At 38.2% G+C, this 18,118-nt stretch overlaps 1 protein-coding gene across 5 annotated transcripts in view; it reads left to right on the forward strand.

Annotated features, from left to right (window-relative positions):
• Positions 1-18,118, forward strand: part of MTHFD1L (methylenetetrahydrofolate dehydrogenase (NADP+ dependent) 1 like) — a 148,586-nt gene that overhangs the window by 29,844 nt on the left and 100,624 nt on the right. The window contains exons 1-8 of one of the 5 annotated variants that reach the window (XM_064649129.1): positions 3,947-3,968; positions 4,509-4,531; positions 5,211-5,257; positions 6,051-6,158; positions 7,043-7,117; positions 8,483-8,585; positions 12,750-12,826; positions 17,044-17,184. In XM_064649129.1, the coding sequence (XP_064505199.1) occupies positions 5,249-5,257; positions 6,051-6,158; positions 7,043-7,117; positions 8,483-8,585; positions 12,750-12,826; positions 17,044-17,184 (513 nt within the window). In that variant the 5' untranslated portion in view covers positions 3,947-3,968; positions 4,509-4,531; positions 5,211-5,248. The other 4 variants (XM_064649127.1, XM_064649128.1, XM_064649130.1 and 1 more) reach the window with 4 other exon arrangements.

The following is an 18,118-nucleotide window of genomic DNA, read 5'->3' on the forward strand; positions in this document are numbered from 1 at the left end:
AAAGTTAGCCATTGGCAGTTGTAATTTTATACCCATGTGATAGAGTGACCTAAGCTACAAGAGTGTAGGTTCTGTAGTGTAGCCAGCAAAAATATTTCAGTGTCCACAAAACAGCTTAAGTTGATTATTGTATTTATAAAATCTGATCAAAGTAGACCAGGTACAAAAGTAAAGATGTTTTAAATAAGCATTCCAAGGGAAATTGTTGGAATAAAATTTTCTTTTAATTTCAGACTTTTGTTTTGTTTTTCTTTTAACTAATATTTAAAGCTGAGGTTTAGAGCTGGTGCAGAGTATATCAGTGCACTGGAAATTCAGCAGAGGCAAGATCTCTTCCTGTCAGTTTAATCAATGAGCAATGGTGTGTTTCTCGTTTTGGTTTTTGGAAAAAGATCTGTCTTACAGAAAATTCACAGGGCTTTCTGGCTCATTTTACCTAGTCATTTTAGAATAGGCCAGTCAAGTTACAAGAGCATTTTAGTAATGTTGCACTTGATTGTGTGTTATCTTCTGTGACAAATAGATACTATCCTTCATGCTACTACCAACATGCCTTCTTGGTTATGTATTTGTCTATTCCAATTTCCTTTCCTTTACTGGATAGGAGGCTGCATCTTTGATTTGGCTTGTTTCATAAGAGTTGTAAAGAGTCCCTGCCTTGCTGTCCATGCCAGGTCAGCCACCTGCCATGTTTTGAGCTGCAACTGAGTAAATAATTTAGTGATGGTGTCTCTGAATTCTCTTGAATGTGAGCTTCGTGTGTCTGATATTCAGAAATAGAGATAGCCACCAATAGGAAGCATTGCAAATACAGGTTGTTCCGTTAGTAATATAGACGTTGTGTGCACTGAGTTTTTGGGGTTTGTGTAAAGTTCTTTACTGGTAACTTCCAGTAAACAATTATAGGAGACTCTTTCATAGTTTGCTTTTTGGTGTTTTGCTTTTGTTGCTTTTCCTTTTTGTTTTGTTGTTATTGTTTTCAAATAATTAATAGCTAAATAGTTTTTACTTTCTTAGGTCTTTGAGTGCAGTAATGCTTCAAGATTACTCATAAATCTGGCTTTAATCTGGAATAAGAGGATCAAGTAAATGAGATGAGGACAATAGAGAAAAATTAATGAGATAGTAGGAGAACAAGGGGTAAGAAGAAACAATGCTAAGAATGATTTGAATGGGTTTTGGGAAACCAGTGTTAGAACAGTAGTCAGAAGAGTGAAACTGGTAGCGAAAGTGATTTTAACCTGGCTGTGGTGCTCTGAAAGAAGCATGTTTGTACAAAAGTAAGAATCCTAGGACAAAAAAGAGATGGCAAAAATAGTGATGGAAAAACTGGAAGCTATTGTTGTGGCAACAGTAAAACCCTGAGGGCTCCCTGTCCTGACAATGTAGAGATTAAAAGTATCCATTCTTCTGGGAACTGCAAACTTGAAAGTAAAAGAAATGAAGTAGGCTTCTATGCTACTGCAGTAGATCAGAAGGAAATAAGAAGTCCAAGTACAGATAAAAGATGACAGGGACCAAAACCACTTTTGAGAGCAGATTAAAGATATGCTCCAATTCTCCCACCTTTTGTTGGCTCTACACAGGTATTTTGCTAAAATTCTGTGAATTCCTTTTAAGTCAAAGGAGTACCATTCTAGGATGATGAAATAGCCTGGATAGTAAGTTATTGACAATGTTTTAGAGTTTGATGGTTGGTGAACACAATGTTATAAATGTGGAAAAAAATTACGAAACCCAAATGCCTACATTAAGTAACCCATGTAATACATGGTCATATAAGAGCAGTTCAAGGTGAAGAGTCTTAGCTCAGGGATTCTCTTATAGATGTGCTAAACTCCATTGATTTCACTGGAACTTTAGTTAAAACACTACTTTTCTAAATAGGAAATTCTTTTCCTAGAACAGTATGAAGTTGTTAATTTGGCTTGCCTCCTGTTGCCCAAATTTTTCCAGACATACTTAAGAAAGGTTTCTTTAAAAAAAAAAAAAAAAAAAAAGCCCTGGATCTGATGCTGCTGTAAAAGATAGATTTGTGAAAAGTTAGTGTTTCTCATCTGTTTACATTTGTGAGACAAAGAATGGATTTTGCCAATCTGTGAACTTACTGAACTAAACTGAATCTTATGATTATGCTAATGCTTTTATGCCATTTGAATTGTGATCTGAGGCTAGCAATATCTTGGAAAAATTACTGGTGGGGAAAGGAAGTGTTTCTAATTAGATCTAGATGTTTTAGCTCAAATTTTGAAGAGGTCATAGGACAAGGGTTCCCCTTTCACTACAATGTGTGTGCATGCTTGTATTTCTTTGGGAATGAACATTAGTTCTTAACATCAGCTTCACCAAAGTACTTCTCTGCAGGTAGAGAAGGCAGCAAAGATATGAATGGTTACACTTTGCCATACAGTAGGATTTGTGAAAATGATGTGAGTGGAAAAAGGACTGGGGTGGGGCTTTTGTCTTTTGCCAGTCAGAAAAAGAAATGCTGTGCCTAAAATGAATCATCTCAATGCACTTTGGAGATGTGTTCATACTTCAACAAGGAAAAACAGAAAGAGGAGTAAAACCCTAGCACCCCTACACAATTTTAACATCATCATGGCTAGGCTTCGCGAATGAAGATTTGGGAAGGCTCTATCCACATTTGTTATAAGTGCGCTGGTGGCTAATGAGGCCAATATGAGATAGACATGTCCGATTGCAAAAGGCACAGCAGAAAGACTCCTTAGGTGGTATATTCTGCAAGACACGGTTCTTTCTGCGTTGTCTTTTCTCCTCAAGAGTGATCCTGTGTGTGTTCTCAAAGGAAACAGCAGTGTTATAGATGGTGTGTCTCCAGGCCTCCCGATTTGAGGCCAGAGTAAACCAGTTATGTTGATCAAATCAAGGAATTTTAACATGGATCATAAACAAATGTGATGATGTTGGAAGTAGGAAGAACATCACTTAAACTGAGATGTCTCTCATTCACTGAAGGCTGATAAATTTTCTACTTGCAAAATCAGCTGTCATTGTCCCTTCATTAAAGGGGCAAGAATCGAGTGTTCTCTAGGGACAAGAATATAGTGGAGGTTAGAGTCTTTGATTTGAGATTGGATATCTTTCTAAAATTCTATTCAATTTGGTCTAGATGTGGGAGCTGTAGCATGATGCTTTTGAGCTTTTGTGTGGACTATGATTGTCATTGTCCCTTATCACCCTGAAATCTGCAAAAATATCATGAAACTCAAGTGTAAAATAAAGTTAAGTTGAATATAGTGAAAAGTTAAGTTGAATATAGTGAATTTTGTGTCCTGTTTTATTTGAAAGGCAATTGATCTGTCATTGTCGAGGGTTATGATGACATGGAAGCTGGAGAGGGATAGTTGAGCTCTACAAACAAAAGTGTTGGTTATTTAATTTAAAATATTCTATTATTTCATTCAAAGTTTGAGCAGTGGAAATAAAAGATCTCATGCATTACTACAGAAGAGTATTAATACATGCTTAGAGTATTGTGATGGATGGTTTGTTAATGAAACTGGTGAGATTTTTGTGCTGTAATAAAAATGTCTAAATTCAATATATTCTTTTTAGAACTTTTGCCAAAACAATCTTCTCTTTTTCTGCTATCATAGTAAATTGCTTAAATAGAAGACACATGTATATTAGCATTTCAGCTGGAGCTAGGGGCTAACATTGTGGCAGTATTTTTGTGAAGATAAAGTAATCTTATTGAAATTTGCTGTACAAATATTCTTCATTGAAATCAAAAGCTTTAGGTTCAGATATCCTTAGCCAGGCTGACATCAGCAAAGAATTTGATTAATCTTTTTCTTGTTTTTCCAGAATAACCCCAACACCCCTAGGAGAGGGGAAAAGCACAGTCACAGTTGGTCTCGTTCAGGCACTTACTGCACACCTTAAAATTAATTCCTTTGCTTGTCTGAGACAACCTTCTCAAGGACCTACATTTGGAGTTAAAGGTACCTAACATTTGCAGAACCTATGACCTCTTTCAGATTAAAAGGAAATACAGCTTTTTTGTTTTTTCTTTTATTTCTTCTCTTTTAATTTCCTAATTACTTCACTCGGTGGATTGCCCGAGTGGTAGTATATTTGATTTTTTAATATTTATGTAACTAATAGCTAAAGGTGTCTTGCACACAACTTCCTGTGCAAGGTTCATATCTATGTTCATGCACTCAGCGTGTATTGATAATGCAGATAAAGCCCAAATGTAATGAAAGGAAGAGGAATGTATTAGCCAGGAGGAATTTTGTGAGCACACACCCTTCCAGCCACTCCTCTACTTGGAGACTCTCTAAATATGTTCATAAGTGTTATTGTTTAATTATTCCTTGAGGAAGAGTCCATACTGGATATTTCCAATCAATACAACGAAATCAGCAGTTGTGCATATGGTTCAGCTGTGTCAGCATCATATGTTTGGCTAGGTCTGAACTTCTTCTTTCTGTTCTCCTGAGCTGTCACCTCTAATCGTGGCCTGCTGCCTTTTTGCCTAGAAACCCTGAGGCCTGAGGGCCAGGTAAGACCAAGCCAGATTTCAAGCCTGTCTTCAATGCTGATAGGAAGTAATGCAATCCTTTTTTTTGCCATTTTTCAGCTGAAATTGGTGCCTAACGGGCACTGCCCATCTGCTCTACTTTGCTTTGCTGAAGTTTAAGTTAAAAAGTTTGATTTCAGCTGGAAGGCTCCTGGTGCTTGGTGCTTCTCAGCTAAGACTGGTGCATGTGAGTGCTTTAATCCCTCCACTCAACTTGTGCATAGGCTACAGCAGATTTCTTTGCCTGTACCCTGAGAGGCAGGGGGAAAGGAGCACTCAGGCGAGGGTGCGAAGATTTCATTCAGAAGCAGTTCTTGCTTGTGACTGCCATGTCTTTCCACCCAACAGCTGCATGTGCATGACTGTGTCCTAAATCTGGGCAAGAGCAGAGGGCAGCCCTTATGTAGCCAAAGCCTGTGCCAGCCATCACGTATAGGCTTTCATTTCAGATCTAGAATTCCCTTTTTACTATCTGCTGAAAAAAAGCCAGCAAGGTTAAGGAAATCCTGTTTATTTGAGAACATCACTGGTCTTTTTTGATAGAAATAAAAATACTGAAAATATGTCATCAACACTGTATGTTTCACTTTGTTTATTTAAAGATGGAGTTTTTTTTCAAAACCGGTGGGAGTCTGATGAGACCATATGCTTTCCTGTACAGGTGGAGCAGCTGGTGGTGGATACGCTCAAGTGATCCCCATGGAGGAGGTGAGACAGCCTCAACTTGCATTTTGTGATACACTTTAAGGAGCATGATGGTATTCAGTTGAAGGTCAGACTTGATGATTTTGGAGGTCTTTTCCAACCTTAATGATTATGTGATATTCACAGTGCTTGTTTGGAAATGTGTAACAGTTTCACCCTAAGAGAAGTCAAGGGCTTGCGTTGGTTGCTGTCACTACTCCTCCACAGTAGGCTCTGAAGTGTCATTAAAACTGACTTTCTGACTTCCTCTGTCAGATTCATAGAAATACAGTACCTATGTAACACAAGTTTTAATTTAACCTAAGATGCTGATTTTGGAGTTTTCCATAAAACTTTGTTGGTCAAACAGTGAGGTTATAAGATGTTCTGCAGCTAGCAGAAAGCTGACATACCAAAAGCCCCAAAGCCAGCATGCTTGGTGTGCTCTGGGGGAGATTCAGCAGTAATCTACACCTCTGGTCCAGGTCAATTAGTAATTACCAGCAGTAAACTGATTTAGTATTAATTATGTGACACTGAGAAGCCCTTGGCTTCTCATTCTTGAATCATTTAGCAAAGAATGAAGATGTTTGTGGCTTTGTTTGACTAAGCTTAGGGTAGTTTACCACATACTCAGGTGGGAACAAGTCCTTCATATGGCTCAGTGTGTTTTCAGCCTGGAAATATGTAATCTACACAAACAGGTGACTAATCAGGGCTGCAGCCTCAAGCAGATTGCTGCTGCTGATTTGTCTGAGATTCATAAATTAAATTAAATGTTTTCTTATAAAAAGATCTTGTTGCTTTCACCTTCTAGTTCAATCTTCATTTGACCGGAGACATTCATGCCATAACTGCTGCAAATAATTTGCTGGCTGCTGCTATTGATGCTAGGATCTTGCATGAAAACACTCAGTCTGATAAGGTGAGAATTATTTTCTCATATCCACATGACATTTTTTCTTCTTGGTTTTTCAATAAACTGCATTTCAAAGCAAAACAACTTGTTTATATTTTTATATTTTCACCATATGAACAGGAACTATTGCTGAAGCCATTCTATGTTCTGCTGTGAAATTTTCCTTACAGAATACATTTTTCTGGCAAATGGCTATCATAAGGTAGTCTTTAAGATAAGGATCTTATGCCCAGAATATTGACAACTATTTCAGACTGTACTAAATATTGTTATTAAGGATGTGTTCCCTATATATAATATTATACTTTTCAATAATTTGTAAACTCCACTTAAAATTACAATTTACTCTTCTGATGTGTAGTTGGATATGATGTACCTTAAGAAGAAGGAGATGTGGGGAAAAATAAACTTTCCCTCTGCTAAACCTGTTGTGACCTTAACACAAATGCTAACTTGAGTCTTCAAAGGGAAGGGAGAAAGAAAGGAAGGAGCCTCTTCTTTCTGGCTGCAGTGTTAAAACTGAGCAGGGTTGTCATATTCCCTTTACTTGGTACAACACAAGCGTGCACTTTGGCCAGTTTGCAAATGTTGATTATAGTTTGAATAATTTGGGCCTTGGCCAAGTTTTGAGAGGTTCCTAATTTCAAATTTTTATTTTTTTTTTTTTTTTGGTAAAACATAGAAACCTAGTAATTTTTGGTAATTGGATTTTAGACATAGAGATTGCTCAGAAGCCTTCCACCTTATCAGAATTGATTTTTAAATGGCTAACCTGAAGTCCACAACTTACGTGGTTGGAAAATTCTTAATGAAATTAGGTGGAATAAATTTGAAAAGAATTAGCTTTTTATAACTTTTTCTTTCGTTAACTTCTTGTGTGTTTTTTCTAGTCTTTGTATAATAGGCTGGTTCCAGTAGTTAATGGCGTGAGAGGATTTTCTGCTATTCAGCTTGCCCGTCTGAGAGTAAGTTGTTAATACAGTCTCTCCTCAATTATAAATATATGTATATATAAAAAATTATATACATTCTCTTACACAACTTGTTTAAAATTATTTGATGTATGGGACTGAGTTTATATCAACCCTCATGAATTTATCAAGTCCAGACTTTTTTCTGAAAGCAACATCCTTGGAGTAATAGGATCTGGGCCTGATATTATTTTCATAACTAACATTTTTGCTATTCTTTTCTCCTGAAGTAAACCAGTAATGTTTTTAAATGCTGTGTCTTTTCTGATGAAATATTAAAGTTAGAGGTTTTAAAATACTTTTCCTATTATGGTAGAGTCACATTTGAAAGCTCACATTCTTTGGTTTTGCAATATTTTCTGGTTTTAAAATTTATTATAGCATATACTTCTGGGGTTTTATTGATGTCAATTTGACAGTGTACTTCATTCAAGGGGTAGAAGTACATTTATACATATAGTGTATTTTTGCATCCCATGTTGCTTCCTAAATGCCTCCAGAAGAGCTTCCTGTGCAATTCATGTATGAATAACATATCTGGATTTGAGAATGCCATTCTGATAAATACCTAGAGAGCAAAACAGTCTACTAGCTTAGGATAAAGAGAATTTGAACCCCTAGAATATGACCCTTAAGGACAGCTTCAGTCTTCTGTGTCCAATTTCATGTTTGTTGTTGGCTTATAAGTCCTGACTGGTATTGTTTCAGAGTCATTGGATGGACAGCTGCCATGTGCACACGTGGTATTGGGGTGTGGAAAGGGGGATAGAGGTAGTACCAGCCTCTGTTTTGGGAAGGGAGGAAAAGAAAGTTCTCATAACATTGTAAGCTTTTGTGCTGCTCAACTGAATGTCAGTAAACTAAACTGTGGGTGATGCCTGCTTGACTCTAAAGCGGAGTCCCTCTCACAGATTGTTCTATCAGAATTTCTGAGTGTTTTCATTTTGTCCTCATTTACACTGTTACAGGTAACAGGTTAGGGAAGGAGAGGAAGTGTTTCTGTTACTCATGACATACTAGTTATCTCTGCATTTGAAATGGATTTCTCTCTTCATATAAGCTGCAACTAAGTAAAAAATAGTTTGGCTTCATAACATTCAAATACATGCATCATAATTTCCAATATAACTGACTTATTTTGCTGTGAATGATTCTTAGTATAATGATTCCTTATATCTAAAAAAGAAGTCCATTGTAAAAAAAAAAATCTTTATGGGATGGGATTACATTTTTTTGAAAGAGGATTGTTAAGATTGAAACTCCTCACTTACATGTGTGGGGTTGATAAGCCAGAGGAGCTATACCATTTGAAGCAAATAAGGCATTTCACTGTACTTCTTTAATTTGTTTTGTCTGCAGAAGCTGGGAATAAACAAGACTGATCCCGAGACTTTAACAGAAGAAGAGATCAGCAAATTTGCACGCCTTGATATTGACCCATCTACCATAACATGGCAAAGAGGTATGTAGTCAGAAAGCCTCACTTCAGCTTGGATTTAATAGCTTATTTCTTATTTTGCTTAATGTTACCTGAATCAGAATTGTTTCTGCTCTCTGACTGTAAGAATAACCAATTTGCAAGTGTGAAACGTAGATGCATAACAAATGTGAGTGTAGCGTATTGCTCTAAACTTGGCCAAATATCTGCAATAACTCAAGAGACTTTGCTAAAATTCTGAAATACAGGTTTCTTTTAAAGTTTAAATGCATCCCTGGTCTCTCTCACATTAGGTAATACATCTTCAAACATATGGAAGTGTCTTTTCTGTGCATTTTACAGATCTTAGCCATTCTTTTCATAACTGTATCTATTATGGTTTTAGATTATTTGTAGTTACTCTTCTTGATTTTGGTCCCTCATCCTCTCCAGCTCAACAGCCTGGGTAGCTCGAGAGACTAAACAGGCTTAAGGGATTATGTGTTTTTCTTATTTTTAAAGTGTCTTGAGTTGTTTGCTTCATTAGGAAGAAGAGCTAAAAATGTGGTAAAGTTGCCAGACAAACTGATATCCACCCTTAGGCAACTCCCTCTGCTTTTTCCAGTTTTGGTGCTGGGTCAGATTTCAGTGTTTACCTCAACTTCTGTATCTGTCTTTTTCTTTTTTGAGGAAGTAAATTATGCATAAAGTTCTGAGCTAAATACCACTGAATTTTATTTTCCTTCTTAGTTCTCAAACACTGAAGTTATTAGTTCAAAAATTATTGTTAAACGGAATGTATTGTGATGCTTAGAGAAAAAGGTGAATCTGTTGAGGAGTCTCGGTCATGCTTTACTGTGCCCTTTGTGTGCATGTCGTCTCAAACTTGGGATATTTTTCTCAAAGTAATTCTGAGGATGTGGCATAAGATGTTTTTTATTAGTCACACAGTGTGTCTGGAAGAGACCTGTATTAGGGTGAAGGAGTAATATAAATATTTAATGTAATATGACTCGTTTTTATCAGCATGGGTTTGGGAGGAGGCAAAATTGCTCAACAGCTGTTAACCTCAAGTGAGTTATTTAATTCATCTCAAACAATGTTAGTGGAATTTCTATTCCACAAAGCTCTATATGATGTATATACCTTAAACATTTCATAAAAAAAATACTGGCTTTAGGAATGTTTTAGATAACTTGGAAAATGTTTTATTTAGGACTGTTTCCCCAGTCCATATGTCTGTGAAGCTTGTTACGTACCAGGGAATTTGTGGGGAAGAAGAGTAAGCTATCAGATTTTCTGAAAATTAATTTTCATCAGGACCTGTTTCCATAGAAGTGTCACAAGCTTAAAGTTCATTGTCATCTTATACTAACTTGAACACATACAACATGCTGAAAAGCAGGAAAGCTTCCCCTTACTTACCCTTCCCCTGGTATTTGGATTCTGTTTACATTTCTAGAGAATAAAGAATTGGATACATTAAACCTAGCACTTGTTTGAAAATAAACTTTTGTGAAACATTTGCTTTGGGTAAAGAAAGAGGGGAAATTTAGAGAAGGAAAAATTGCTTTTGTGGCAAAACAAGTTATTTCTTATTTTATTACTACTTAGTGCAGTTATTGGAATCTTCTTGGAGAATGAATGACCACAGTAAGAAGGTAAGTATATCCCAGTGACCAGAAGGAGTTGCAGGGGCAGTTACAATTCACAGTAAGGATGTTCAGGTTACATGATTTCACTAGGAAGGACCAATAAAAAGCAGCCCACTGGCTGTCCAGGCTGGTGGGAAGGCTAGTTCCTGCCCTCAGCAGTACCTGTGTAGGCAGGAAAGACACTTAAGTCTGCTTAAGGCTGCTTGTGAAACTGAGTTTCCTAAGAGGAGAAGGGAAAAGTTTGTGCTTGAGAGATTAGCTTGCCATATGCCTTCATGGTGGCATATGGTACCACAGCTTGGTACAAAGCTATGGCTTCCATGTCCCAGGCTCTGTCCTGTAATTTCTGCCAGTATTGTACTACTTTAGAGTATGACTGTATATAAATAGAAACCAAACTGAGTTAGCTGAATCTGTGTTGCACCATCCCTTAAATGGAATTCCTGAAGAAATTAGAGGCCTAAATACCATGTAGTGGAAAGAAGGCATGTATGGTATTTACAACTGCCCCAAGAGAAATGTCCAGGAAGGGGGGAAGTGCCTTAAACCTTGTTTTTCTTCCAACTCACTCGCAACCCTGAATTGGGGTTGAGTAAGATTGAGATTCAAAGTCCCTCTTGTTCTTGGGTGATTATGTCATCCTTTTCTGTACAGACAAATTTGTTAATTTCTAAAAGCAGTGGAAAGAGCTGATTTGCACAGACCTTGAGTACAGAGAACTTCTCTCGAGGTTCCTTGATTCTCTGCTTATAAATGAACACAAGTCAGTCTTTTAGTAGATGTGGATTTGAATGGCAAGCTACAGGCTGAACTGTTTAAAAGTGTCTTCCCCCCTTTATTTTAGGGTTGGCGCAAATTGAAACATTTCTAGGACTACAGAGCCTGTAAGAAAGAAAGACTCTATTTTTGTATTCTGTAGGGATTGACATGCCTCCTTGTCCTATCACTACATGTCCTTGTAAAAAGTCCCTCTCCAGTTTTCTTGTAAACCCCTTTAAGTAATGGAAATTGCTACAAGGTCTCCCTGGAGCCTTCTCCAGGCTGAACAGTGTCGACTCTCTCAGCATGTCTGCATAACACAGGTGCTCCATCCTTCTGATCATCTTCATGGCCCTCCTCTGGACTCGCTCCAACACGTCCACCTCCTTCTAATGTAGGGGGCCCCAGAGCTGGACTCAGTGCTACAGGTAGGGTCTCACAAGGGCACAGTAAAGGGGGAGAATCACATCCCTTAACCTGCTGGCTATGCTGTTTTTGATGCAGCCCAGGATACTGGGCTTTCTGGGCTGCAAATACACATTGCTGGCTCTTATCAACCAAGTTCTTCTCCCCAGGGCTGCTCTTGATGCATTCTCCACCCAGCCTGTACTTGTGCTTGATATTGCCCCAAACCACATGTAGGACCTTGCACTTGGTCTTGTTGAATTTCACGAGGCTTGCAAAGGCCAACCTCTCAAACCTGTCCAGGTCCCTCTGGATGGCATTCCTTCTCTCCATCCAGCACATCAACCACACTGCACAGCCTGGTGTCATTGGCAAACTTGCTGAGCATGCACTCCATCTCACTCTCCATGTTGCTGGGAAGATGTTAAACAGTGCCGGTGCCAATACTGAACCCAAGAAACACTGCTCATCACTGGTCTCCACTTGGACACTGAGCCATTGAATGCAACTTTGAATGTGACCATCCAGCCAATTCCCTATTCACTGAGTGGTCCATCTGTCAAATCCACTTCAGAGATAACGATATTATGCAGGACATCCTCCTAATGTTTCTTCCTAGGAAGCATCCTGATCAGTTCTCAGCAGATGAGAGCTTTTCGATTATTCTCAGTCCTTCCTTTTGGCTACTACAAAGGCAGGTTTGAAGTTGAGTGTTGTAAGTGCAGAATTGGAGAACTTGGCTTGCGATGATTGTTAGTGAAGTTTGCAATTCCGCAAGATGATTTGGACATGCCCTTGCAACACCAAAAGTGTTTCCAGGTTAGAAATACAATTGTCTGAAATTGAAGTTGTATTAAATAGCAGATGGTTTATCTTGACAGTTGAAAAAAAAATCTTCCTTTGAATGCAGTGCAGCTCAATGTGGAGTTAGTTACTGTGATGTGTGTGAAAGAGACTTGTCTAGAAGAAACAATCTGACAACATAATCATCCTTGAAAAGAGAAACAGACCAAGTCTAACCTACAACATGCAGTCTTAAAATCAATTCCTAACAAGTCAGTGATGAGGCACATGATTTGAAGTAGGTCTGGTGCATTGTATTGACTGAGGTTTATCTTATGTAGGTAAAATATTAAGTTGTATGTTAGAATATTAAGAACCTGTTACCTCTAAATACTGTTCAAATAAATTGTACTTGAGTTGTTTCAACCTGTCATCTAATAGTATCAACTAGAAGGGAGAAAACCAAGTCAGTGCCCACATGTGAGGCTGTCTGGTTATACAGTTTGAGTAGTTGAATCTTACATGTATAGCAAGAGGTATGTCTTGAAAAACCCAGGTCCCCAAGTCCTTGTTAACATGTTTTGCTTTTCCTATTCCCTTATTTCAGTGGTGGATACAAATGACAGATTCCTGCGCAAAATAACAATTGGACAGGCAAGTACAGAGAAAGGATTTGTCCGTCAGGTATGTAAAGGCAGTTACTAGATCACGTTCTGAACAGACTTTGCTTTAGAGGCTGAGAAATGTTTCTGCAATTCTTTCAGCATACTTTGAATTGCAATGTTAACATCTGTTGCTGTTCTGTAGTAATCTTGCAGTGAAACCGATTATGTCAATGAGTAACTGAGTCTGAAGTTTCAGAAACAGAAACCAATACATATTCCTCAATGTGTTGAAAGTACTTGAAAAAATTGCATATGTTAGGGGCTTAACATTGTCCTATGACTATAAGAGGTGCCTTTATGCCCTCATAAGGTTGATTTGATTGATTTTTCTTACTTTTTTTAAGTCTCTAAGAATATATGTAGGATACTTGTAATTTAAATTACATTTAAATTTAATGTTAAAAATAGTTTTAAAATTAGCTTTTTATTTGGAGTTTTCATTTCCCTCTCATGCATCTCAGCTTTAGAATCTAAACTGTAAGAACTTTGAGCATGTGCTTGCTTTTACTATGTGGGCTTTAAGGGATAGTTCAGCAAATGAGTATGTGCATACTTTTCATTGGTGTAAAAAGCTAACCTATGTTACTGTCTAAAAATTTCTGGAAATTTATTGAAGAACTTACTGATAAATTGAAAGCCAGATTTTTCTAACACCATCTGAAGAAGTATTCTGGTGTCACGTAGATAAATCCTTCTCTGAAACAGTAAAGTTATGAGATAGCAGTGTCAGGTGGAACAAACTCATTGTGACGATATGGAGTTGCTCCTAATTCGACGAAGATCTTGTAATCTAATATTCTGGATCATGAAACTCATGAGGGTTTGACTGTTTTGATGTGAATAGCTCTTGTGGCAGAGATAAGGCTTTCACGCATTTTGGAAATCCTAGCTTTAATTTTTCTTTTTCATTTCAGACCTCTTCTAGGCCTTGTGCCTAAATAGAGACCAAAACATAGTGCTATTTTTTTTTGCTCAACTCAGCAGGTAAAGCAGTCAAATTGGAGAGAACAACTTCAAAGAGGAATCGTAAAATCCTAGAGTGGTTGGGTTTGGAAGGGACCTTAAAGATCATCTAGTTCCAACCCCTCTGCCATAAGCAGGGACAACTTCCACTAGAAATGCCTGCTTGTTTTGGTTTTGAACACATAGAATAGAAATTTTTCTGTCTGTAGCTTACAGGAAACTCAGTATTAGCTAATACTCTTCTCTGATAATGGGCTGGGACTACAAAATATTATACTTGGTATGAGTTCCTTCAACACCTGAGGCCTTTTCATATGTTTAGATTTGTTTCAGTGACTCAATGTGATTATTAGCTTTAAGCCAGGTTTTGCCAGCCTTATTGTGCAGCATTTTACCACCATAATTGTACTGCTGAGTTAAACGTGGGCTATTTTATTAATGAGTTCTAGTTGACATATGGCTGTCAAATGTTGCTTCTGTACTGTTTGGGCTAAAATTAATGCTTTCAATATTGATCTGTTGGACTAATGCATATCCATTCACATTTTGACATGGACTTAGTGACTCAAGAAATAGTTAACAGTTAGGAAAACTCATTTCAGAGCCTAGCCGGAGATCCAGAGAAAACAGGACTTCATAGTTAACAGATGCATTTTATAAATATTTGGGGTGATGTTCTAGCACTCCTAAAATCAATTACACCTGTGTAAAATGGCAGCGCACAGCAGGCACAAAAGTCTGAATTTTAATGAACAGGGATGCTGTGGTTTCTAAAGAGTATTACATGACTGATGCCCTTGATCCTGCAATTGAATCCATGTGGGTGGATCCTTTCATCAATAGAAAACTGACTTTACAGCTAAGGCTTCTGTCAGCACTTCATAGGTGTATAAAGGTTATTAGAGTTAAAATAGCACCTGCTACCACTGGGTTTTGTGCCTGTTTTTTCCATTAAATTTTATGTCACTCTTTGAGCATCTACCTGAGATTGTTTTTCCCATCCTTTTGGGTTTATATAGAAACAATGATTATAAAAACTTTTAGGGGGGGGTCCTCTGATAAACATTCTGATAAAGATAGACTATGTTCATACAGATTGGGCATAGATTTCTCAGGCTTATTTCTTGTCTTATATATGCTGCAATGACTTACTGAGGACATTCTCTACTTCAGAAAAGATAGTAGTATCCATGTCATCACAATGCTAACAATGTTCTGTAGTCCAGAGACTACAGAAAATCTGCTTTGTAACTTCAGCATTTCATTTGAATCCCAAACTGAAAATTACTTTTCTTTTCTGTGGTATGTATGTCTCCCTGCCTGTGCCCAATACAGAAAAGTGATCAGGTGTCTTCAGAAGTTTTGACTAAACATGCGGGTACATATAGGTCAGCCTGAATAGGGATGCTCTGGGCTGTCAAGACAAAATCTAAAAGCGGGAACATAGGTTAAAAAAGGTCAGAAGCTCTTAAAGCAAATGGATAGGAGTGGTGGGTATATGTTGAACAATTCTGTATGTAGGTGCTTCTTAGAAACAGGCAAAGCCCTCGATTTAAACAGATTCCTCTGGTAATAGTCAGACACATGTATAGGATGCATCTGGTAGAGGTCTGACAGAAACAGTCCTGGGGCTTTTTTCTTACATAGATAGCAGTAGGATGTCAACGACTAAATTTTTGTGTAGACTTTAATTGTTAGAGATTGAAAGATTGCTAAAGAAATTGCAGTTCTTGATCCGTGCCAACATTGCTTTCCTGTCATGCAATACATTAGTGACTTTTCCTTTCTTCTCTGTTTATATTCTGACAGCATGTGACCTGAGCTTGACTAATAGTAAATTAGTACAAATACTACTAATGTATACTGTAAGTTCTTAAAGAAAAATAAATACTATTACTTATCATATAAGTACTGAAATGCTGCACAGGATGAATATGTATCTACAAGAGCAATAGAACTGATGCCACATATAGTTCTTGGCATTTTTTAACTTCTGTATTTGTTCACTGAGAGAAAAAAAATGGGGCAGAGTTATATCTAATATTTTCATAGGTCAAGCGCAAGACCTAGCAGCGTAGACTCTAAATTTTGAGTCTATGTAGAAAAAAAATGATCAAATGTAACAAGAATGTTTTTGAAACCAGAGTATAAAAAGCTTTTGGAGATCGTTACAGGGGAAAAAAAATAATTAAAACAAAACAAAAAAAACCTCTAAAATGCTTTGTTCATGCCTGTAAAGCTCAAAACACATCTGGTGATTTTCTTTTTTTGCCACACGAAAAAAATCTTGGTCCTTCAGGGAGCTTCTCTAAGGATAATGTGAGGCAAGGGGCTAAGCAGTCTGATAGACTGCTCCTCAAGTAAATAGAGGGAATATAAGATGTTTGAAGTTCACAGAATCATACAATATCCTGAGCTGAAAGGGACCCATTGAAGTTCCGGCTCTTGGCCCTGCACAGGACAGCCCCAAGAGTCACACCATGTCCCTGAAAGGATCATCCAAATGCTTCTTGATTTCTGGAAGGCTAGGTGCTGTGACCACTTCCCTGGGGAGCCTGTTCCAGTGCCCAACCACCCTCTGGGTGAGATACCTTCCTACTATCAAACCTAAACCTCCCTTGACACAGTTTCAGGCCATTCCCTCGGATCCTGTCACTGGCCACCACAGAAAAGAGATCAGTGCCTGTCCCTCCTCTTCCCCTCACAAGGAAGTTGCAGACTGCAATGAGGTCTCCCCTCAGTCTCTTCTTCTCCAGGCTGAACAGGCCAAGTGACCTCAGCCGCTCCTCACACGGCTTCCCCTCAAGGCCCTTCACCATCTTTGTTGCCCTCTTTCAGACACTCTCTAGTAGCTTAATATCTTTCTTATACTGTGGTGCCCAAACCTGCACACAGTATTCCAGGTGAGGCCACACCAGTGCAGAGCAGAGCAGGACAATCCCCTTCCTTGACCGTCTGGTGATGCTTTGCCTGATGCCCCCCAGGACACGGTTGGCCCTCCTGGCTGCCAGGGCACTGCTGACTCGCATTCAACTTGCCGTTGATCAGGACTCCCAGATCCCTTTCTGTGGCATTGCTTTCCAGCATCTTATTCCCCAGTCTGTATGTACAAGTTACTCTAGTCTGAGTAATCTCAAAAGCTGTAGGTTACCATTTAGAACTTGTTTGAATTCCAGTGTGAAATTTATCTTTCCTGAATTTATTCCTGATGACCCCCTGTGAGTATTTGAGCTGATTGTGATTTGATTCTTGATTCTCATTTCTACTTTACAGGCTCAGTTTGATATTGCTGTTGCAAGTGAAATTATGGCCATCCTGGCACTTACCACGAGCCTTCAAGATATGAGAGAGAGACTGGGGAAAATGGTGGTGGCTAATGGCAAGAAAGGAGAACCAGTTACAGTGGAGGATTTGGTATGTTCAGTGCTGTAGAGACCTGTGAATAACCTCAGATGTGTTTGTTTTGCCTCTTGAATCATTAAAAAGGCAGGTGCATGCCAAGGATTTTGCTTTGAACAGCACAGTCAGATATCAAAGAAAGATCATCTTCTGGGCCAAAACCTGCTTGCAATGAGAACAAGATGTAGAACTCATTTCTGCAACTCTGGTAACATCTGATTCAGGAAGTCTCTGGTCTCCATAACCTACTTGGATCGTTTTCTGCAATTCTTAAGGCAAACAACTTTGGTGCTGGAGGAAGTCAAAGTGCAGAGTCTTGTTTGAGAGAGCTGATAATGTTTGCTACTGTACTTGCGAAGTCTGCTCAGATGTTGCAGTGATAGTTACCACATTGAATGCCTATACCACTAAATCAGAATGGAAACAAGCTGTTCTTAATTCAGAGGTTGCTGATATTGCTTAGGTTAACTCTTTAGATCAATAAATTTTTGGTTTTTTTCTTCCTTACCTTCATTAGTTGCTGTTTCCTCATTTCCTACTTCAGTTTCTGAAAGAAGTCAGTATGTTTTTCCTTTAAATCACATTCTAGCCCTTGTAGCCAGCCTGTGAGTCATTGAACAGTGGCTGGAAGCTCACACGTGGTTGTGTATGGCAGGTTCTGGTGCAGCCAGAAGCTACCAGTTAACATTTGCAATCAACTGTATGCCAGGAGTAGTCTTATGCCAGCCCATTGGTGATGGCTACCTGTATTGCACAGACAATGTATATTTTTTCCTGTTTTTACCTTTTTTGTGAACATCTGCACAAAGCTCACTGTGTTTTTAGAATGAGTAAAGCCTTATCAGCAAAGATAGCAAATCCACAACTCAGGAACACCTTCACAGCCTTAATGGATTCCATTTTAATAAGGAAATGAAAAAGTAGTATTTAGCTTGCCTGGATTAAAAAT

Source organism: Pseudopipra pipra, chromosome 3 (genome assembly GCF_036250125.1).
Source record: "Pseudopipra pipra isolate bDixPip1 chromosome 3, bDixPip1.hap1, whole genome shotgun sequence".
Taxonomy (NCBI): Eukaryota; Metazoa; Chordata; class Aves; order Passeriformes; family Pipridae; genus Pseudopipra; species Pseudopipra pipra.